This window comes from Sinocyclocheilus grahami, unplaced genomic scaffold, assembly GCF_001515645.1.
Source record: "Sinocyclocheilus grahami isolate Dianchi unplaced genomic scaffold, SAMN03320097.WGS_v1.1 scaffold31.1, whole genome shotgun sequence".
Classification (NCBI taxonomy): domain Eukaryota; kingdom Metazoa; phylum Chordata; class Actinopteri; order Cypriniformes; family Cyprinidae; genus Sinocyclocheilus; species Sinocyclocheilus grahami.
The window spans coordinates 87,367-112,654 of NW_015505210.1; the positions used below are offsets into that span (position 1 = coordinate 87,367).

At 36.7% G+C, this 25,288-nt stretch overlaps 1 protein-coding gene across 1 annotated transcript in view; it reads left to right on the forward strand.

Moving 5' to 3' along the window:
• The window catches only part of LOC107573357 (death-associated protein kinase 2-like), a 35,393-nt gene that overhangs the window by 5,015 nt on the left and 5,090 nt on the right, over window positions 1-25,288 (forward strand). Inside the window, exons 3-7 of the mRNA XM_016259799.1 lie at window positions 16,327-16,548; window positions 19,850-19,988; window positions 24,061-24,190; window positions 24,311-24,359; window positions 24,466-24,492. Of these exons, the coding sequence (XP_016115285.1) occupies window positions 16,327-16,548; window positions 19,850-19,988; window positions 24,061-24,190; window positions 24,311-24,359; window positions 24,466-24,492 (567 nt within the window). The remainder of the gene's footprint in view (window positions 1-16,326; window positions 16,549-19,849; window positions 19,989-24,060; window positions 24,191-24,310; window positions 24,360-24,465; window positions 24,493-25,288) is intronic.

Here is a 25,288-nt window from a genome sequence, read left to right on the forward strand (position 1 = left end):
AAAACGTAATCCTGTCCTCTACATACTCAAAAAGCTTAGAAGTCTAGAAGAAGTGCTCTTTGGGAAAAGTTTTTGGTTTTCTTGTTTTAAAATGATGTCTATGTCCCCATAGACATGTCATGGAGCATCAGATGCATTTGAGGTGGAAATTCTCATGCACACTGACACGTATCTTGCGTGTGAAAGAGGAAATAGCTCATATGTGGTTTCACAGAGCTGTGTGTGATGATCTGTAACACATTAGCAGCTCTAAGCATGTCTATCAGAAAAGGACAGCGAGAGAGAGAATGAAGGAAAGAATGAAGACACACTTAAACACAAAGAATTGTTCAGACTCACAAACTCCTAGCATTCATGTTCCATGTGGGAGTGGCTGTCACACCACCGCATGAATCACCTGCTTCAAAGGTTGACAGTGTGGGACAAATGAGACCCTTTTACACAACCATTTTGTTCCCTGGAGGTGGGGGCTTGTTGCTGACAGGAGCTTTATTCAGAGATGATTGGAATCTCCATAATGAACTGATGACAGTGTACAAGTTGGCCATATTTGTCTCAGTCATTATACATGTTTATTACAGCAAATTTAATTCTAAGATACTGTATGTTGATGTAAATACAACGATATTGTAACACACTGAAAAAAATGGCTTTGAAATGATTTTCACTTAGAAATTGCTAGCAAACTTCACAAATAATTGCAAAGACACATTGTAAACAAAGAAATGGTAGATTACACACTGAATTAAACAAAACTCTGAAGAAGAAAAACTGAAACAGTATTTTCTTGTACAACATGCTCCAATAATCTTTAATTTACAACCTTAATCACATTAACCACCTTAACTTATAAAGTACGGCTGTATTGAAAATATGTTCACAATATGACATGGCCTTGAGTGTCTTATTGCTTTTTTGTAGTGTTTTCTGTATAAATAATAATTAAAAATAATGAAATTGAAAATGAAGAAAAGGAAAGGACGTGTGGCTCTGCATTTCACCCAACCAAGTGCACACACACAGCAGTGAGTAGTGAACACACACACACATACACCCGGAGCAGTGAGCAGCCATATTTGCAGTTGGGGGTTCGGTGCCTTGCTCAAGGGTCTCAACTCAGTCATGGTATTGAGGGTGGAAGAGAGCGCTGGTTATTCATTCCCCCCACCTACAATCCCTGCAGATACCGAGACTAAAATCTGCTAACTTTGGGTTACAAGTCCAACTCTCTAACCATTAGGCCACGACTGCCCCAAAATGGTTCTTATTTTAGATATTTTTTACTTTGCATATTTCAAATGGGCGGGGGGAGTGAATAACCAGCACTCTCTTCCACCTTCAATACCACGACTGAGGTGAGACCATTGAGCAAAACACTGAACCCCCAACTGCTTCCCGGGCGCCGCAGCAATATGGCTGCCCACTGCTCCGGGTTTTGTTCACGGTGTGTGTGTGTGTGTTCACTACTGTGTGTGTGCCCTTGGATGGGTTAAATGCAGAGCACAAATTCCGAGTATGGGTCACCATACTTGGCCACATGTCACTTCACTTCACTTCATAGTTGGGCAACGTATAGTTTTCTATGAAGTATTGATTAATGCAGCTCTTATCACTAATATAAATTTTTTTTTTATATTTACATTAATATTTAAATTAAAATGTAAGACAAAAAGCTAAACAAATTTGCCCTTTTAACACAGAGACTGTCTAAAGGTCCTTAGTTTACTTTTTTACTACTACGAGGTTTTACATCCACTGAAAAGAGGACATATTTTTAACATGTGACTTCCAAGAACTCAGATGTATGACATAATGGCCTAATTCATGAAATGTAAGCATAACCTCATTACATGAAGGTGATAATTTACGTAGCAATGGTTTTACAAATGATTTACACAGAAAATTGACCTGTTTGTACACTGTACGATAGATTTTTTAAGTTGTAAATAAAACAAAGATTATTGGAGTATGAAAATTTCAGAAAGAAAAATTCAGTCTTTCTACTTCAAAATGTCATGCTTAATTCAATGTGTTACTTGCCATTTCCTTGTAATTAATTTACTTGCAATTTCTTAGTGAAAATAGTTTTTTTAAAATCTAAAGGTCTATAAGATCCAGACAGTATATACCAGTTACAGCTAGTTTGTTAGTCGGCAGGCAAGATAGAGGAAGAGCTCTTATGTAACACATTATTCATAGTGATCCTGTTACATTGCCTAACTGTGCTTTTGAGTCAACGGGCTGTGGCAAATCTGTCTCTTTCATGAGCAAACCTATATTTGGTTAAAGCATTCGGTTTATAGATTTTACATGTGCTAATGAGCTCAGGAATGTGCAGACGGATAATGGCGGATGGCCCTCCACGAACAGCATTTAAAAACTTTAAATTCAGCTTGTTTTATGAGAGAAAAGCAACTCATGCCATCTTCCCCTTCACTGTCTTGAGGTTAAGCAATAGTAGGAAGTGATGAAAGCCACCGAAGATGTGCAAATTTGTGCATTTTTTAGAGTTGATGTGTTTGGTAATGTTGTGTATGTTTTGACAGGCCTCTTGATACAATATGATAGATGGTATTTTATAAATATATGTACTGCATGTGTATCTTTTTTAAGAGATCAGCAAATCATCCCCATAGCAACAGACTAGGCGCACAGCTGTTGGTTTGTGAGGTTTGTTTCCATAACAGCGTACCATATGTTTCTGGTCTGTATCTTTATTGGTTGCTCGCTTATCTGTGAGTCATCATATACTCTATATACAGGGCTGTTGTCATGGGGACAACCAGGGGACAAGAGGGACTCACTAATATTAATAATGTCCCCACCCATAAATCTGTTGTTCTAGGTCTCCGTTAATTTGATTATGATATTAATGAAGAATAATTTCAAACTTCTGCCATGTCAGAGTGAAAGTAACTTTATGAGTCATAGAGCAATGCAACACTGCGATGAATAATACTATAAGTAATCAGCCCGCACATTTGATAACACACTAGTCAAGACATTTTTGACTCATATTTAAGCAAGTCATGTAAGACGAAACAGCTGCATGTAGACTTCAGTCAGAGTGGATGTCTTACAGTATTACATTTACATTTAGTCATTTTACAGATGCTTTTATCCAAAGCGACTTACAATTGGGGAATACATAAAGCGATTCTTCTTAAAGAGGCAATCAGACACAGGAAGTGCTTGTAATACCAAGTTTTAGGCATTGTTCAAATAAGTACAAGCTAGAAAGGGAAGGAATAAATAAAGATATGGTAACACTTTATTTCGATAGTCCACTTTAGACATTCTATTAACAGTAAGTAACTTTGCAACTACATGTCAACTAGCAGTTAGTAGAGTATTAGTAGACTGTCTGCTTAATATCTTCTAACACTTTCTTTGTCAACTTATTCTACTAACCCTAAACCTACCCTAACAGTCTACTCTGAGAGTTAGTAGACATGCAGTTGCAAATTAATGAGAATTAGTTGACATGTAGTTGACAAAGTTACTTATAGTTTGTAGAATGTGTAAAGTGGACTATCGAAATAAAGTGTAACCTAAGATATTTTTATTTTTTAAATTTAAGATGAAGTCAAGTAGCATTGAAAGAGATGAGTTTTCAGCTGTCGCTTGAAAATTGTCAGGGATTTAGCATTTTAGCAAAACCTATTTAATCTGCATATAAAACATTAGAAATTAGATATTTGTTAAATTTTTATTGTGTGTTTGACTGTTAAAACAAAAAATATTTGTTGTTTGTCCCAATAAATTGGGTTAATTTAAAAATACAGTGGTTAAATTAAAAAAAAAAATTCTGTTGCTCTTTGTTTTAAAAAAAGTTATAAAAAATGTCAATAGTTATCGATACCGAACGATATGAAACATTATATCGTTGATACATTTTTTAGCTATATCGCCCAGCCCTAGCGTGGGGTGTTTTCACCGCTTGCCGTGTCCTGTGTAAAAGGGGCTTTATGGGATTGATTGCGTTGCTCATCTGAAACGCGTGCGTGCTGGAGCGGCTCATCAAAGTAAAGTGCAAACATCATTTAAATCACCATATCACATTAAGTTTTGAGTAGTATGAAGTTTCAAAGCATTTTAGATTGTTTCTTCTTATTGTGTACGTTCATAGAGGGAGAGACGGGACATACAGTAGTGTGCACCGGTGGCTCGTCTGTGCAAAAGATCCAACAAATTAATGCATTGAAAACACAGATGGACAAAAATAAAGTTTACAGAGTTTCAATGACGATTACAAAGAACAGGTTTTCTCAAATCCAGCACTGAAGGGTCATTGTCCTGCAGAATAAAAACTCAACTGCCTGTAGCTTTCTAGTAACTCTGAAAACCTTGATTAGCTTGTTGTTTATAAACTATTGGCATGTTTAACAAAATTACATCTTTAATATGAATGAATATGAACATGAATATGAATGAATACATTTTATACATATAAGTTGCATATTTTTGGTTTTTGTTCAATTGTAAAGATTTATTTAATTTCATTATTAAGAGGTTTGCACAAGAGTTAACTGTAAACTGTGCAAACATTCAACTTTGGTCAAATTAAATGTCTTGCTTTGGTCTACACGGGAAGTGTTCCATTAACTCTGCTAAACTATAATTACTAAAACTAAAACTGAAACTAAAATATATAAAAACTAAATAGGAATGTGTTCACAAAATAAAAACTCAACTAAAACTAACAAAACCATTAATGAAACTAACTGAAACTAAACTGAAATTATAGGAAATTTGAAAACTATATTAAAATAAAAACTAATTTAAAAATTCTAAACTAATCCTTGCTTTGGATACCTCCCCTCCCCAGGCCACCCTGAAAGACCTACCAGTGAGATAGGATTCAAACCAGTGAAGTGGAATCCCTGTGATCCAGCAGATCTATCTTGGGAAGTCGTGGCCTAATGGTTAGAGAGTCAGACTCATAACCCAAAGGTTGTGGGTTTGAGTCTTGTACCGGCAGGGATTGTAGGTGGGGGGAGTGAATGTACAGCGCTCTCTCCCACATTCAGTACCATGACTGAGGTGCCCTTGAGCAAGGCACTGAACCCCCAACTGCTCCCTGGGCGCCACAGCATAAATGGCTGCCCACTGCTCTGGGTGTGTGTTCACTGCTGTGTGTGTGCACTTTGGACTTTCAGCACTAATTCTGAGTATGGGTCACCATACTCAGCCACATGTCACGTCACTCAGAATAAGAACTGATGATTTGGAATCAGCTTTTGCCATCTGCAAGGCTTCCGTGACTGACAGTAGCGCAGTGAAATGTCATTTCACTTTGACGATATGTGAAAAAAAACACGATATAGTTACAGTTATGACACATAAAATACTGTACATGAAATATGATGTTTTTAGCATGACTTTGTGCAAATTTAACTACTATACTGAATGAAATAGCATAGACTTCTTCATGGCTAGTGTTTGCATGATAAATTTCATTCTGTAACCTACTTGTTCTACAGATCTGTGTACTAGTGATAAATGCTACTGTTCTTGATCGTGTTGATAAGGTTTCTGACAGATAATATCATGATGTTGTTGCGTTTGCCTTACCGAATGTGGTATCCTGTCAGCAATAATCTGTACATGGGCTTTTTTGATTACTGTCAGATTCAGTGCTGGCGATGCAGTGTTGCCAGATATTGATAATGAAAACAAATAAAAACTGAAAAATAAACCTAAATTAATAAACTGAGTTCAAATCTTTTTCAAATAAGATAAGGTAAAGATATTGCTAACCCTAAACTGCAACTTCCCACTTTATTAACTTTCTAAAGTTGTAAAATTAAGTGGAAAAGACAAGTCCAAAGACGCTTATAATAGCTGGATCTGGAGGCTGCGCCCTCACTCACAACTCCCTCAAGCCTCGTTCACTCCGACTCCGCCAATGTCTCAATGTCTCATACCATGGACGCTAAACATTCTTGCAAACGGTCTAAACTTAATTATATATGCAGACACTCATATGAGGAGCTTTAAGCAGCAAATTAGTCATTCAGAGAACAAATTTAATTTTTGAACATGAAAAATTTACTGAGGTCCGGACCTCGGTGACCTCATGGCTGGCTGGCCATGGTCCAAGCAAAGGTAAATTTGGGACACTGGACAGCTTAAAAAGTTGAGATGTGGCGCCACAGCATAAATGGCTGCCCACTGCTCTGGGTGTGTGTTCACTGCTGTGTGTGTGCACTTTGGACTTTCAGCACTAATTCTGAGTATGGGTCACCATACTCAGCCACATGTCACGTCACTCAGAATAAGAACTGATGATTTGGAATCAGCTTTTGCCATCTGCAAGGCTTCCGTGACTGACAGTAGCGCAGTGAAATGTCATTTCACTTTGACGATATGTGAAAAAAAACACGATATAGTTACAGTTATGACACATAAAATACTGTACATGAAATATGATGTTTTTAGCATGACTTTGTGCAAATTTAACTACTATACTGAATGAAATAGCATAGACTTCTTCATGGCTAGTGTTTGCATGATAAATTTCATTCTGTAACCTACTTGTTCTACAGATCTGTGTACTAGTGATAAATGCTACTGTTCTTGATCGTGTTGATAAGGTTTCTGACAGATAATATCATGATGTTGTTGCGTTTGCCTTACCGAATGTGGTATCCTGTCAGCAATAATCTGTACATGGGCTTTTTTGATTACTGTCAGATTCAGTGCTGGCGATGCAGTGTTGCCAGATATTGATAATGAAAACAAATAAAAACTGAAAAATAAACCTAAATTAATAAACTGAGTTCAAATCTTTTTCAAATAAGATAAGGTAAAGATATTGCTAACCCTAAACTGCAACTTCCCACTTTATTAACTTTCTAAAGTTGTAAAATTAAGTGGAAAAGACAAGTCCAAAGACGCTTATAATAGCTGGATCTGGAGGCTGCGCCCTCACTCACAACTCCCTCAAGCCTCGTTCACTCCGACTCCGCCAATGTCTCAATGTCTCATACCATGGACGCTAAACATTCTTGCAAACGGTCTAAACTTAATTATATATGCAGACACTCATATGAGGAGCTTTAAGCAGCAAATTAGTCATTCAGAGAACAAATTTAATTTTTGAACATGAAAAATTTACTGAGGTCCGGACCTCGGTGACCTCATGGCTGGCTGGCCATGGTCCAAGCAAAGGTAAATTTGGGACACTGGACAGCTTAAAAAGTTGAGATGTACAATAATACTTAAGCGTTTCTCAACCTTGTTGAGAAAATTATGTGCTTTAAGTAAATTGCTACATCCTCCTGACTACCAGAACATGTTTGTTTTCTGAATTTAGTATTTTTATTGTTTAGAGCAGTGATGGGCAAACTTGGCCCTTCCAGGCCACTTTCCTGCAGAGATTTGATCCAACCCTGATACGACTCACCTGCCTGTAGCCTTCTAGTAGTCTTGAAGACAATGATTAGCTGGTTCAGGTGTGTTTGATTAGGGTTGGAGCTAACCGCTGAAGGAAAGTGGCCTGGAAGGGCCAAGTTTGCCCACCGCTGGTTTTGAGCATAAGAAAAAAAAAAACATTTTAAAATGATATCTACAAACTTTGTATATGGATGATTCTCAACTATGTTATGAAAGATTTAACGGAATTATTTGATATACCATTTTGCTATATGTGCGTAAAATGGCCATAAACAGGTTTTCCCATTATATACAATGTATCAATACACTATATATAATTTGCACATTAATTTGTTTTTGAGGCAACATGTAATGAAAAAAGAAGTATAATAATGGCATTAATAATTGGCATGATTTTCATAATAATAATATATAATATTTCATAAGAATATTGATATATCATTTCTATCCCTATTCACTTGCGTAATAAACATGCTTTAAGTCCTGGTGTCCTCTACAGTGGACATGTATGAAATCGATGTCTTGTTTCGTAACAAAGTCATATTTTGATTTGAAATGCCATAACATTTTCCCGAGATGTTGATTTATGACAAACAATTTGAAAATTAGTCAGATTTAAATGATCATTACAAAATATTATCATATTTCCATAAGGGTGTTAAATTTGATCACTAAATTTGAAACTTCCAAACATTTGGTATCTCTGAAAAGCCCTGAATGTACTCTTTACTGGACAGACTTATAACTGTGGCATGTAAAGTCTCAGAGAATTCACTAAAATATAATGTCTTCTACAGAGGACAAAACCTCTTATCTTATAGGCCCCTCTGAGCCCTCTGCGGTCAGCCCGGACCTTTTTTTCCAGGCGGAGACCTAGCAGTGTTTGGCGTCCTCGTATCTCTGTGGGTTATAGGTTGTTAAGCAAACATAGTTATCGATGTGGCTGATTCAGCAATCAAACATATTCGGTTCTACTTGCCAAAGGCACTAAACTGTAATGCAATTCTTCTCTTGATTTTATTGTGTTTTGTGAACAGAAAACCACATTAGACACAGTGAGAAAAATGTCCTCTGAGTGAAAAAGTTGTTTTCTTTAAAGCGGTGTTTCTTGTCCTAGCAGATGCATCTCTCTGTCTTTATTATGTCTGTGTTTTTGCAATAAAACAAACAGAAAGGTCAGGCAAATTGCCCTTGGCCTTGAGGCCGTGTGCCTTCTGGAAACAAAAAAATAAAGTACCATTTATGTGGCAAAAGAAGGAAAGCAAAGTAGAAGTAAAATAGAAACAAATTTGGTTTTACATAAATCTACACCTTTTTCAAACCATTATAATGATTTGAATTTAAAATGATTTCATGACAGTCAAGCACATTTTCCTCTCAAATTCTCATTGCCATAATTTGACTGGATATTTTACTTTTGATTACCTTTTCAATCTCATTATTGTTAGTGATGATTTTTCAGCTGGTTCTAATGTAGTACAGTAGTTCCCTTTCAGTCGGTCACTACGAGTCATGTTGTGACCGACGAATTGGGATCTCGCTTAGAGAGACCAATCCACTTCGAGTGTAAACTAAACGAGCCAATGCACATTGGCATGCGATAATTGCATCCAGCTGCCACTGATCACAGCGTGAGCATAAAAAGCATACCAGCTTTTCACTTCGGAGACGAGCGACAATATTGTTCTGCTCCTACCAAACTGCTTCGTGTGCGACAAGTCTAGCGCGCTCTAGGGAGCTTCTTGTGTTGGCAGACGGCAATTCAGCGGTGGTCGTTCCTGTGTCGAGTGGGTTGTGCACTTCAGGCTGCACTACCCCCTGTCGTGCTGCAAGCGGCCATTTCCCCTGTGTGTCTCAGCACCTAAAAGAGCATTTCTCTAAAAGAGCTTACACGGGTGTGTTTTTGTAAAGACGACGGATCGTATTTTTAAAGATGCCGTTTCACCCGTGCGTTTCTGGATGCGGTCGTTACCTGGCACCGGGTGATGATCACGATTGCTGCCTCACGTGTCTGGGCATTAAACACGCTGAGGTGGCGTTCACGGATGAGTCATGTTCTCATTGCGGGAAGATGACCATCTCGGAGCTGCGGCCAGGCTCCGTTTCCTCCAGGGGGCGGAGCTCGTTTGCCTCTGCTGCAGTCTAGTGTTCGGCCTGGCAGCAGCCAGGCGAGGACTACTTCGGGCAGTAGCATGGGCGGTCTGAGGGTTACAGTGGTGGCAAACCCCTCAGGGAACCAACCCTCGGGGGACCATCGCTCCTCTAGCGCTTCGCAACCAGTTGAGCCGCCAAAGTAATGCGCTGGGCCCTCTTCAAAGAGCGTACCAGCGGTATTCTTCGGTGCTCCTGCCGACGACTGGATGTTGATCACTGCATCAGAGGGAGAGCTCTCTGGAGAGGAAGATTCGGCTGCGCTGCCACCCTCCGGGACGGTGGCCAGGCCTGAATCGGATCCGGAGATGTTGGCTATGCTTTCCCGGGCCGCCGAGAGGGTAGGGCTCGAGTGGAAACCTCCACCGCATCCCGAGGCCTCGAGGTTGGACGATTGGTTTCTTGAGGCCTCTAAGCAGAGGATGGCCCACTGGATTGTGGATGCCATCACCCTGGCTTTTCAGGCCGCTCAGGTTGCGAGCTCACTCTAATAGAAGTGTTGCATCCCCCTGGGCGCTGACTCGTGGTGCCTCGCTGTCAGATATTTGTAGAGCTGCGGGCTGGGCAACCCCCAACACCTACGCTAGATTCTATAGCCTTCATGTGGTGACGGTATCCTCCTGTGTTCTCACCTCAAATGGGTAGAGGCACTGAGAGGCCCCGGTTTAGTGTCGGCTTGCTAAAACTGCTCCAGAGTGTCCGTACTGTAGGCCCTGTCTTTTTTTATGCTCACGCTGTGATCAGCGGCAGCTGGATGCAATTATCGCATGCCAATGTGCATTGACTCGTTTCGTTTACACTCGAAGCGGATTGGTCTCTCTGAGCGAGATCCCAATTCGTCGGTCACGACGTGACGTCTGCGTTACCTCCTTCAAGGAACGAGGGTTGCATACGTAACCGAGACGTTTTTTATGCTATTATGCTTTTTAATTAAAGTGCCCCTATTATGCCATTTTTATGTTTGCTAATATTGTTTTATAATAATTAATTTAATTTATGCATTGAGCAGACGCTTACAGCTCATTCAGGCTATCCATTTTTTACCAGTATGTGTGTTCCCTGGGAATTGAACCCATGACCTTTCGCGCTGCTAACGCAATGCTCTACCACTGAGCCACAGGAACACATGAACACATTGTGTCCTAAAACAGGTTTACATGCATGAAAGGTCAAAAACACATTAGTTTTCTCAAAAAATAGATTTAACGAGATCCCAATTCGTCGGTCACGACGTGACGTCTCCGTTACCTCCTTCAAGGAACGAGGGTTGCATACGTAACCGAGACGTTTTTTATGCTATTATGCTTTTTAATTAAAGTGGCCCTATTATGCCATTTTTATGTTTGCTAATATTGTTTTATAATAATTAATTTAATTTATGCATTGAGCAGACGCTTACAGTGCATTCAGGCTATACATTTTTTACCAGTATGTGTGTTCCCTGGGAATTGAACCCATGACCTTTCGCGCTGCTAACGCAATGCTCTACCACTGAGCCACAGGAACACATGAACACATTGTGTCCTAAAACAGGTTTACATGCATGAAAGGTCAAAAACACATTAGTTTTCTCAAAAAATAGATTTAATTTTACCTCATTTCTAAATTATTCGTAAATGACTCGTGCGAAGCAGTTCAAAGAATCAGTCTCTCTAAACCCCTCCTTTCCGTGAATCCTCACTGCTTTGATTGGTCAGATGGCACAGTCCTTTGTGATTGGTCCAGAGCTGTAGAGAGATTGGCTCTGGATTGGTCTACCGCGTACAGCGCGTGTCGGAAACGAAACGCCCATTTCCATGACCCTGGAGACTTGCAATACATAGAAAAGATGGTATTGATTGTACCTTACCAATTCGAGCCGGAGTCTGATGATGAAACAGTTGAACTTGCTGATCGACAAGAGACTGATTCGCAAGCATGACTGGAGCAGGACGTTTCTCAGTGGTAAGCGTCAAGTGTTAACAAGTTTGTGGTAATTATAAGATGTGATAAAACAAATTTACTCTCACAGCGTCTTCAAAATATATATATATATATATATAAAATATTTATTTACATATATATTTTATATATATATATATATATAAAATATTTATTTACATATATATTTATTAATCTGTAGCACTGCCCATCATCACAGAAAATACTAGCAGGTAGAAGAGGAATAGGCTGGCATATAAAATTAGCCCAGCTTCACTGATAACACACACACATACATATATACAGCCTTATGGAAGCTCTCAGTGGGGCTTCATGTGAAACACAGAAAATAACTGGCTGCAATCATGGTCTACTCATCTGCTCGCTGTGCATAATCCACACGGCCTATTCTTACAGCGCATTCAGAACTCGATGCATGAACAAGAACAGCAGGTGTTAAACAGAACTTTAGTCTGCAGCATCGTATTTTTATATACTTCCCATGTGAGATCAGAGAAAAGGGAACAGGAACGCAGAAGTACAGTATTTTGAAGAATCAAAGACCCACAAAGTGGTTGCATGATATTCTTATCTATAACTGAACTGACAGTCAACATGAAACGTTTAATGTGACATTTAATAGCATGTGACATAAGACTGAAACACGGTCCACTATTTCCAAAGTATGCTGTGGTCTGCTGGAAGATATTCCTACAGATGATGATGTTCAGAAACCTTGCTAAACATCCTGTGCATTTCACAGTGTCGACATCACCCCACGTTTTTCTTTTCCTCTTCAGCCTGCTGTCTGTTTCCCCTTAATCCCTCTTCTCTGTTACGGTACAGTTTGTCTGGCACGAACACCAGAGGAGTTGGACAGTATTTGCTGGTCACAGCTGATAATGAGCCGGGCCAAATGTACATCCACAGACGTGAGGCATGATGTCAAGAGTGGCCGAATTAGTCAGTTTACATGCGGTCCGTCTAGATCTGCTGTTTTGTAAGACTCATAGTAGGATATATAGTCGTGAGTCAGAGACTTCCTAAATCTGTTGACTTCATGTGTTGCCCATCCATGTGCGATAGTCCACTTTAGACATTCTATTAACAGTAAGTAACTTTGCAACTACATGTCAACTAGCAGTTAGTAGAGTATTAGTAGACTGTCTGCTTAATATCTTCTAACACTTTCTTTGTCAACTTATTCTACTAACCCTAAACCTACCCTAACAGTCTACTCTGAGAGTTAGTAGACATGCAGTTGCAAATTAATGAGAATTAGTTGACATGTAGTTACAAAGTTACTTATAGTTAGTAGAATGTCTAAAGTGGACTATCGAAATAAAGTGTAACCGAATTAACTGTCTGTCTTTGCTGCTGTACTTTTAAGACTAAGTTTCTATATGTAAATGACCTCTGTTATGACTGGCCAAGTTGCTGAATACTGAGAAGACTATTATATACAGTAATACTGTACAAAATTTGGGGTCAGTAAGATTTTTTAATTTTAATTTATTTATTTAAGGAATTAATACCTTATTTCTTAATTTCCAACTCAGAATGAATGAATGAATTAATGAATAAATAACAAAGATAATGGTGAATTTTTATTTTGCAATTCGAGTTCATATCTCACAATTAAGAATTTTCTTTTCAGAATTGCGAGTTTAATTTTGAGTTACTGTCTCACAATTCACAGTTATTTTTTTCTCAGTATTATTCAGTAAAGTAAAGTGACAGTAAAGATTTGTATAATATTCAGAAATGTTACAAAAGATTTCTATTTAAAATACAGTTCTTTTAAACTTTCTATCAATAAAAATAAAATAATATAAAATAAATCAATAAATGAAACAATGTATCACTGTTTCCACACATATTTTTTTTAACATTGATAATAAAAAGAAATGTTTCTTGAGCAGCAAATCAGCATATTAAAATGATTTCTGATGGATCATGTGACACTGAAGACTGGAGTAATGATGCTGAAAATTCTGCTTTGCATCAGGAATAAATTACATATATAAAATATATTAAAATAGAAAACAGTTATTATAAATTGTAATAATATTTCACAATATTCCTGTTTTTACTGTATTTTTGATTAAATCAAATCAAATAAATGCAGTCTTGATGAGCATAAGATACTTTCAAAAGCATTAAAAAAATCTTACCGACTCAAACTTTTAAACAGTAGTGCATGTGCTTTCGCTTGTAATGTAAATTACATATTGTTTTAGAAGCTGTTAGATTTAGCATTTAAAGGTTTAGGCCTAGTTCACTGAAAATGCATCAACAAGTCTTATATAAGTGATAATATGGTTGTTAGGCCAAGATCATGGTGATTTATTGCCTAATGTTAGAATGAATGAATGAAGGATAGATTATGTCTATGATTGGTTGGAGTACGTCTACAGAACTTGATAAATTGAACACTTTTTATTTTAAAGCAGCAGTTGTATTTTTTTCTATTGCATGACCCTTTTTAAAACCTTTTAAACTTTCATCTTGGACTGGAATCTGGAATCATGAATCAGTATCTGTGCATCCCACCTTTAATTTATCCTTTCTACACGCTGTCTACACAAACCAACAGATAACATGAGCAGCAGACATATTTCATATGTCGGGAGATATTGTTTGAAATGTTCAAAGCGTGTGTGAGAAAGCAAAAGCGTCTTTGACACAGAAGCGGTGGGTGGGTGGCATTCCTTTTCTCTGTCTCTCTCCTCTCTGAGAGCGTTTTCCTCCCACACTGCAGGATTTCCTCTCAGGCTCTTGCTATGCAAGAAATGTTCTGTTCTGAGCTTCTATAGGGAGCTTGAGTACAAACCATCCGTGTAGACATATTGCAGCATTAAAGATCCAACACATAATTAATTGTTCAGTACAACAGCGCAAACCCAATATGTTTCACGATATAAAAGCCAAACTACTAAATGCTGAATATGTATTGATATGTGAATGTGGGCATTCATATGTTAATGTACTTGGTATGCTATATGTATGTAGTATTGCAAAAGAGTCTCTGTAATTAAACTGCAACGTGGTGATTTATGTTATATAGAGCGTATAGAGACTATACTTTAGTATTTTCTCTTATTTCTAATGTTACTGCCAGTTGGTGTCGAAGGATTTCAAGCATTTCTGTTTACATTTAAAGGGTTAGTTCACCCAAAAATGAAAATTCTGCCATTAATTACTCACCCTCATGAGAAAAGAAAAATAACTACTTTATTCCACATTTTCGTCTCTACTTGTGGACATAACGCCTCACTTGTGTTCACAACAGTATAATGCCGCGAGCGTGTGGCGGCACCGGATCACGTCATCACGCCGTATCTGGGTCAGCGCCGCCACACGCTCGCATTATGATACTATCGTGAACGCGCGTCCACAAGTGACGCAGTAGAGACGAAAATGTGGAATTAATGTGAAATTTTTGTTTTCTTTGCGCAAAAAAGTATTCTTGTAGCTTCGTAACCACGAATCAGTTGAACCACTGATGTCACACGGACTACTTTGTCGATCATCTTGGTACTTTTCTGGACCTTGAACGTGGTAGTTACCTTGCTGTCTATGGGAGGGTCAGAGAGCCCTCAGATTTCATCAAAAATATCTTAAATTGTGTTCCGAAGATGAACGAAGGTCTTACGTGTTTCGAACAACACGAGGGTGAGTAATTAATGACAGAATTTTCATTTTTGGGTAAACTAACCCTTTAAGGAAATTAGGCGTCAAATGCTTTTAAACTATGTCTCAGTGGCATGTGGTCAACTTTTGCGATGAAGAAGTCCCCTCTTGTTTTTTTTAGTCCAGTGTACACTGAAAACCCTAATAAGTTGACTCAACTCAACAGACTGAGTAAACTCATTCCCTCAATTGAACTGAGTAATGGGTCTCCTAAAACTTGTATGTTTAAGTTCACTCAACTTGATTTGTTGTTCATATATTGTACTTAAAATCAAGTCACAGCAAAGTCTCATCAGGTTTATGCATTTATTGTAGTCATTATTTCGACATGATTCATTATTATTATCCAACTACCATAATTTATAATATAAAAATGTATAAATAAAATCTAAAAATGAATACATGTTTTTTTTGTTACTTTTTAATTTAATTATTTATGTTTTGTTACTAAAACTTTGAGGGAAGAAAAATGTCATTAACATTATTAATGCCTTTACTTTTGATCAGCTTATAAAAGGGCATTTTAATAAAGTCTTGGGACTATTAACAATAAACCAATATTATAATATTTTTGGTAATGTGCTATTTATTAAAACCAAGTCACATCAAAATCAGATGTATGCTTTTTTAAACAATTTTCATATTTATTGTAGTCATTATTTAGAATCAAAGGCAAAAAAATATATAATTTGCTAAATGAAATTTACATATAAAATTGTAATCACTGCCTCCCTTCACAATTTATGCATTTTGTTGTTACAATAAGATTTACGTCATGTATAAAGATCTAAATGAGCACACAGTGAGCTCAAGGGAGAAAAAAAAGAAAGCACTCCCTTCTACTGAAACAATCCACTAGTGTCACTTTATATAAATGAATGGTTTATTCATTGTTCCGAATGTTCGTTTTGTTTTATTCTTGTGCAGTCGATTATTTTCTCAACCAAATCTTTTGAGGAAACTATAAAATGTTTTAATCCCCTGGAATGTTTTAATCCCACAAATCCTACAAAACTGACAGATACGATGTGTACGTTTTTTGTACTATTGGATTATTAACCATATCCTGGGGAGATGAATGTTAAATGTGATTACTCAGATAATTTGTCATCTGGCTTAAAAGAACTGAAAGTTTTTCTCTGTCTCTCTCTCTCTTTTACTCAGTGGGCAGTTTGCTATTGTGAAGCGCTGTAAGGAGAAGAGTACAGGTGTGGAATATGCTGCAAAGTTCATTAAGAAGCGGCAGAGTCGGGCGAGCCGGAGAGGCGTTCGACGAGAGGAGATCGAGAGAGAGGTGGATATCCTACAGGAGCTCCAGCATCCCAACATCATCACGTTGCACGACGTTTACGAGAACCGCACTGACGTGGTGCTCATCCTGGAGCTGTGAGTGAGAACACGTCCTCCCACGCCGTTTGTGGAGAGCTACAATTACCCACTCGCACAGCTATCCTCACTCTATAGGGGCCATATCCTGAACCTTTTTATCTGCTTCCCTAAGCCAAATTCAAGGTTTTATGTAAAAAAACAAAACAAATTAATTTAAGTTTACATGACCACTTCCATTTTTATCTCTGAAGCCTGTTTCCAACACGGAATTTAAAAAAATAAAACAAAGATAATAGCGACTTATCTCACAATTCTGACTTTTTTTCCCCTCACAGTTCTAAGAAATGTATCTAGATATAAATAAATATATATCTAAGAAATATGTAAATATAGAATTGTGAGATATAAACTCAGAATTTTGACTTTTTTCTCAAAATTGTGAGATATAACCTTGCAATTGTGAGTTATAATGCCAAAATTGCAAAATAGAAATTCACAATTGGCAGAAATAGTCAACATTGCGGATAAAGAAATATACATTTGCAATTGTGAGTTATAAAGTACAATTCTGAAGAAAAAGGTCAGCTCACAATTCTGACGTTTTCTTACAATTGCAGTTTAGGCTACATCTCACAGTTCTGACATTATAACTCACAATTGCGAGTTCATATCACACAATTCTGAGAAAAAGTCAGAAATGAGAGATATAAACTCGCAAGTGCAAGTAAAAAGTAAGAATTGCGAGATATGTTTTATTCAGTGGCAGAAACAAGCTTCTGGGTCAAGAGATACAAGCATATCTCTGACCCAGAACTAGAAAAAACTGTTTTTGTTACTGCACCTTTAAGATTTCTTAATGTAAATGAAAGTCGGTCAAAATATTAGCTGCATTTGAAGGCCATTTTCAGAAATGTGGTAGGAAATCCACTAAAGCTATAGCAAACCAGGTTGTACCTTTAAATCAATGTGAGCCACTGCTTCATTTCAAGTGCCAGCCCTCAAATGACATTTCTCTTTAGCTGGCTAATGCCTGCCGCCCTCGTCCAAGAGTTCGTATTACTCACTGCTGTTTGAACCAGTAGTTCTCCACTTCAGTCTCTTAAGACTTTCTCGAAAGTACGCCATCTAGTCCTGATCTATAATAGCTGCTTCAGCTACCATTAAACATAACAAACATCTGATTCATTGGGTCAGGTGCATTAGTGGGCAAACAAATTGGCTGCATAGTGCAGTCTGCATCCCATTTTACATATTATCTATCCTAACTATGTGGCATTAGGATTTGAGCGTCCCAAATCATTGTACATTGTAAATATTATGCCAAAGGTGCCAAGATGGCATATTACTTCCACTGAATTTTCATCAGTGCATACTTTTATGGCTAATATTTCCCTTGACCTCTTGTGCTATGGAAAAGGAGGAGATAAATCTACATTAACCATTTTTAAATGCATAAACCTTCAAATTAAGTTATAATGGATTTAAATATAATGGTTACAAATTATATTATTGGTAATTATGGTGTATGTTATAAATAAGAATAACAATAATACATTTAAAAGGTATTATAATATACCTAATGATGATAATACATTTTTCAGATGGTCACACTAGCATATGCAATTATTTAGTAGTATGTGCCAATACCTGATATATATTTAAATTGTATAAATAATTATTATAATATAAAATTGTATAATAGCACATCCAGAATGTATTAAAATATATAATTAAAGAATATATAATAATATAATATTAAAAATAATTTATAAATTAAAAAATGATAATATATTTTGCTAGATGATAACACTTACATATGCAAATTACATGGTAGTATGTCCCAGTACTACCTACTACTATATATATATATACACATACATATCAAATGTGTTATATAATTATACAATACATAATATATAATATTAATTCATATGCAATGTAGAAGTAATATAAATTAATTAAATCATATATAATTTATAAGTTATATAAATTTAGCTAGATGGTAACACTTGTATGCACAAATTATGTGGTGATATGTTAGGGTTAGGCATATTGTTTCTCAAAAATATAATCTTTGCCAGTACGCAGTATGTGTTGTTGACTGTTCCCTTGCATCATTTTAAAGTGAACAATCTGCCACACACTGTGTCTGTGTGAATGTGTGTATTTGTATCTGGTGGTCTGGAGGCCTGTGTGATTTTCATTCTCTGAATGTGTAGGGGAAGCTGTAGTAAATGTCAGTGCTCTAGAGTTGCTGGGAGGCCCGGTTCAGGTTTACCCTGCCTGTAATTTGTGCATGGGAGCATAGAAGCTCAATTAGGACTAATTGTGACCTGAATCCAATCAGAACTATGACTGAATGGACTGTCTGTGACTGTCAGCTACTCTGCATTTTAAGTGATCTTTCTGGATCAAATACTCAGGCTACAAAAAGGAGACATAGTGTACTTGTTCAGCTGAGCTGATATGTGACTGTACTGAAATGTCTGTGAGTGTATGGGAAAGAGATTTCTGCAGAGCTCCGATAAAGTGGTTTGATGTTAATGATAAAAAGAGCTATACTAAGTCGTTTTAAGTGCTGCTGTGGTTAAATGTCACAGAGGAAGTTTACGAGTCTCATTTTATTGAGATGAACATCTCTGTATGTGTGAGATAAACTGAGTGCACTGGATACCATCTGTCAGGAGAGCATTTTTGTTTAGACTAAAGATTTTTCTCAACTTTATTAGAAATTATTATTAGAAATATTCAAATAACTACATTACAGTATACAAATGATGTCCAATTCTAAAAATAGCAAAGATACCACAGGGATGGATGGAATAAATAAATAAATTAATATATAGACAAATTGATAATTAAGTCAATATATATATATATAAATAAACATGAATTAAATGCATATTATATACATAATATTATACAATATAAATATTACATTGATAAATAAATATTTTTCTATTTTTTATGCTTTGAATTTTTTTCTGATCTTTTTTTAGAAATATACATAATTTAATTGCTGTATACAAACAATATCCAATTATAAAAAAATATGAAAATGTCACTGGGAAAAATAAATAAATAAATATTAACCAGCTAAATGAATTAATCAGTTAAATAAGTAAATCAGATATTTATTAATCAGATACATATTAAATAGATCAATATTTGTTTATTTATCAAAAAAAATTTATTTAAGAAATCGAATGCTTTATTATGACGTCAAATTATTATAACCGATTTAAGTCAGCTTCTTACGAGTGCAAGACTTATTTGAGGATGCATCTTTGAATATGTCTGTTGGTTTGGGTGTTAGACAGGTAAACCACTTCTAACCATTGGAAATGTCATTTTTTAGTGTTTCAGGAGGCGAGCTCTTCGACTTCCTGGCTCAGAAGGAGTCGCTGAGTGAAGAGGAAGCCACCGAATTCATCAAACAGATCCTCAACGGAGTTCAGTACCTGCACTCCAAGAAAATCGCACATTTTGACCTGAAGGTACAAAAGAAGTTTTGTCCACGCTTGTCTAAGTGATCTGGAGTCAGTCGTATAGCTTCCTATAAATTATTTGTTTGTGAAGGCGGGACACAGCTATAATGGTTGCCATGGCAACAGTGTAGCTCTTCCTCAAGCAGAGGTGAACTGGCCTTTTCTGAAGAACAATCGGGTCTGTTGCATGGCAACACCTGAAACTTTGCATGACAAAATAGCTATTCACTTTTCTAAGACCTGCCATTGTACTGTTTCTTGGTAATGCATACATGACCCCGTTTCTGTCAACCGTCTGGAAATTCCTTCCTTTCAGTCTTTTCAGCTCATAAACAGCTTCCTCTGCTAATAACAGCTCTAACTAATCACTGTGTCGAACACCGTCCCAGCATGGGCTGAGAGCGTACATACCCTATCCACACGTGCTTTCATCCTGGCTGGCCCAGGTCCAGACATTCTAATACAAGATTATCAGCGGCACATGATGAGACATGTCACCCACGCTGTTTGTTCTCTGCGATAATCTCCATCCTGTTTTTCTAAGTAAGAATAATAATAATAATTCATTTTATTTAATGGCACCTTTCTAAACACCCAAGGTCACCTTACAGCAAGCAAACTAGTAAAAATAGTAACAATAAATAAACAAGTCCTGCCAGCATTACAAAATTCAACAGCACAACTGCATACATCATAAATACAATAAAGGCTTACAAGAGCAATAATAAGAGCAATTAATAAGAGCAAGTCATAAGAAAGCCTGGGTAAAAAGATAAGTCTTAAGACGAGATTTAAAAGTATGAAGGCTGTTACTGTTACTGTTCTGTATATTGGTCGCTGTTTGTTCTCTGCGATAATCTCCATCCTGTTTTTCTAAGTAATAATAATAATAATAATTCATTTCATTTAATGGCACCTTTCTAAACACCCAAGGTCACCTTACAGCAAGCAAACTAGTAAAAACAGTAACAATAAATAAACAAGTCCTGCCAGCATTACAAAATTCAACAGCACAACTGCATACATCATAAATACAATAAAGGCTTACAAGAGCAATAATAAGAGCAATTAATAAGAGCAAGTCATAAGAAAGCCTGGGTAAAAAGATAAGTCTTAAGACGAGATTTAAAAGTATGAAGGCTGTTACTGTTACTGTTCTGTATATTGGGGGGAAGAGGGTTCCATAAGCAAGGGGCCGCAAAACTAAAAGTTCTTGCTCCCATGGTGCTTAAACGAGAGATCGAGTGTGAAGATCTGAGAGTGCGAGAAGGAGTATAGATGCGGAGAAGGTCAATAAGATATGGTGGAGCAAGGTTGTGAAGTGCCTTAAATGTGAGAACCAAAATTTTTAAATCAATGCGATACTTTACTGGGAGCCAGTGTAAACGTTGGAGAACTGGAGAAATGTGCTCTATTGATGAAGTCCTAGAAAGAACACGAGCTGCTGAGTTCTGAACCAATTAGAGTTTATAGAGAAGTTTAGAAGGAAGACCAGTAAGGAGAGCATTACAGTAGTCGATACATGAGGTAACCAGTTCATGAATAAGAATTGCAGTATTATTCGTTGTGAGAGAGGGACGAAGGCGATTAATATTACGCAGGTGAAAATACGCAGTACGCGTAATATTATTGACATGAGCTTCAAAAGAAAGTGTGCTATCCAGAATGACACCCAAACTCCTAACCTGCTGAGAAGGACAAATTGCATTATTATCGATATCCACTGTAAAACAATCAGATTTAGTCAAAGTATATTTTGTACCAATAAGTAAGACCTCAGTTTTATCACTCTTGAGTTTCAGAAAGTTGGCTGAAAGCCAATCTTTAATTTCAGCTAAACATCTAGTCAAGGAAGGTGGAGGAAAAGAACTAGAGGGTTTAGAAGACAGGTAGAGCTGGGTGTCGTCATCATAGCAGGGAAAATGGATACCATATTTCCTGAGAATATAGCCAAGAGGAAGTGAATAGATGATGAACAAGAGTGGGCCCAAAACAGAACCCTGAGGGACACCAGTAGTAATTGTAGATGGTCTTGATTTAATTTTTTTTAATTTGAACATACTGAGTGCGACCGGTAAGATAGGACCTAAACCAGGACAGTGGGGTGCCAGTAATCCCTATAAAAACTCAAAAGATATTACTTTGGCTAACTCCCTCTCTTGCTCCAGTCAACACATGCTAACTGCTATGTAAACAAACATTTCCATACTGAAATAATTGTTAATAAAAATAGTCATAAAATAGGACATAGCAGTGACTAATTACAGTATATCACTGGATGTTCGCTTAGCATGAAGGCCTTTTTACACAAACACGAATGTTCGGGATGAAATGTATTTATATGCTAACTGCTATGTAAACAATAATGGCTGTTCATTCAAATTAATATGTTTATCACACTAAATATTCATCTTCATCTGTGAATAGGCCTTTTCTCCCAAAGGCACTCAAATATATTACTTTCATAACTATATTGCTTACTTCAATGAACATTCATAAAAATCCTGTTAAAGATCGCTTCATCTGGAAAGCATCTGCTATGTACGAACAACTGATAGACGTCTTTGAGATTTTAGTTTTAAATACATTCTAAATCATAAACATCTTAAAGACATCTTCTAAACGTCTATCTGACATCTGATAGGAAACAGATTGCAGATGAGCAAACGCTCTAAAAAATATGTCTTGCATAACTCCCCCTCTTGCTTAAAACAACATATGAACAAAACATGTCATTCTGTGCTTACCAAAGAGTTGTTAATAAAAAGAGTTATTTTAGCTAAGTAGCCAGCTAATTAGGTCACTGGATATTAGCTTAGCTTAGCATAACACTCTCATGTTCAAAACAATATATGCTAACTGATATGTAAACAAAACATGTCCTTCCATGCTCATGAAAGAATTTTTCATTAAAATTGAAAGTAGGTTTAATATAAATTTTATATAGAGATTTAATATAGCCACTAATTAGTTCACTGGATTAGCTTATCTTAGCTTAGCATAATACTCAAAGTCTCACACTCAAAAAGATATTAGCATAGCAGAACTTTCTTAATCAAAACAACGTTTACTGATATTTTGACAAAATGCACCTTATCATGCTCACAAAAGGACTGTTTCTAAAAAGTAGCTAATTTAGCTATCAGCTAAATTCAGAGATTTTGCAAGTAGCCAGTAAATATTTAGGGTGTTTTCTCGCCTTTCTTTTCACATTGACTAGGAGGCAAATATCTGTACTTGTACAGCCAAGACATGGAATAATTTCTACGTGAACACAGCATCCTCCTTTACACTTAAAGTCAGCTGGATGCCTCTTTTCACCTCTTGGGAACGTAGAGGCATTAATATGAGAACATAACAGGTGTTGAGTCCCACGCAACATCCCTCAGAATTACATGAAACCTTCAGCCACTTCATCAGCATGCAAACTGCTGAGGTGGAGGTTAACGTTGATTAGCCAGACACACATATGACAAGTAGCATTTACTGAGATGGACTTGAAAAATAGAAAGCTTGTGTATCTCCATTGCTGTTTTCATTGTCATGAACAATACAAAAACAGTTTGCAAGGCTACAATGTGTTTTGTGAACTCAAGACATTTCAGTTTCACTTTTTCACATTTCAATCAATTACATTTTCCTTCCAGTCATAGAACTGAAGTTTATCCCACTTGAATGTAGAATTGAGTTTTTTAAAACAATAGATCATGTAAATGTATAAAATAAAACAAACAATATCCAATTATAAAAATATCAAACATTCCATGCATGGGAAAATTAAATTAAATACAATTTTAATTTAATATCAGGCAAATAATTGAAAACTATGAATCAGAAAAATAAGTAAATAAATATGAAATTAAAAGTTCACATACATAATCATTTTAAATGATAAAGGTAATCAAATGTAGGAATAAACAAGAATTGTGAATAACGAATGACCGGTTCAATGGCGTCATACAGTGACGCCCATAATGTCAATGGAAATGGGCTGTAAATTGATAAAATTTTAATTGCTTATTTTTTTACATAGTTTGGGTGACTGCTCATGGTTTTAATTGGCATTTTATTTGGTTTTCAGCCTGAAAATATCATGCTGCTGGATAACAATGTCCACCTGCCGCGGATCAAACTTATCGACTTCGGTTTGGCGCATAGGATCAAGGATGGAGTGGAGTTCAAAAACATTTTTGGGACTCCAGAATTTGTTGGTAAGTTCTGGAAGGTCTGATGTGTCGAATGCTGCTGAAATTCTCTTCCATCTTTGGACATCCCACATTTGTTGTTTTGAATGAAATGTAGCTGATGCCTCAAACCTGGTTTATTTTTAGCTCCAGAGATAGTCAACTATGAGCCGCTGGGATTAGAGGCAGACATGTGGTGAGAACTCTTAAGCACATCACGCTTTGTACTTTATATACAGCAAGCGTCAGTACTCGGCTTTGGCTTAACCATGCACTCTCTTCTGCCCCTCTGTTTCCTCCAGGAGCATCGGAGTCATCACATACATCCTGTGAGTGCAAATGAAGGAATGTGAATTCCTTCTTCTCTGACAGGACATCCAGACATTCATAGACATTCATGTCACATGCTGAACAAATAGAGAGTTCTGGCATGAAACTCTAGATCAGGGTTCCTCAATTAGTTTTCGCAGAGGGCCAAATTCTGCCAACAATACCAAGTCAAGGGCCACTGACCTATATATATATATATATATATATAATTGTTATTATTATTACAATTATTATATTATTGTTGCTTTTGTTAAAATAATCACAAGATGAATATTAAAATTTTTCCCCAGTAGTCTGTTTTATTCAAACAATTATGAAAATTTTTGCATTTAGATACAGAAGGACTTTGCCTGTTGAATATTAAAAACAAATGAACAAGCAAAAAATCTGGATCTCCATGTCTGCCATGCAAATCAACTGTTCCTGCTCATCTTTAGCCTGGATCTCTTCTCTCCACTATCCCTAATTGCAGATTCAATTATTAGATTTTTCAGTATTAATATTTTTATACTTAGATTTTTTTGAGCGTGGGGGATCAAACTGCAACACCGTGTGTCCCAACCAGACACGATGCGATAAAAAGTATCTTTTCCATATAGTTTTTGTCCTAACCACCCGCGACAGCGACATGTGACAATAAGCGACATGGGATTCTATTTTAGGAACGGTTTTTATTTTCTGCAACATCGCGGCAGGAACAACATACAAAATATGACCGCGATAATCTCAGGTAATGATTATGTGCTTTATTCAATGTTAAAAGTGTCTAATGTGAGTTTGAATATTATTTTGCGT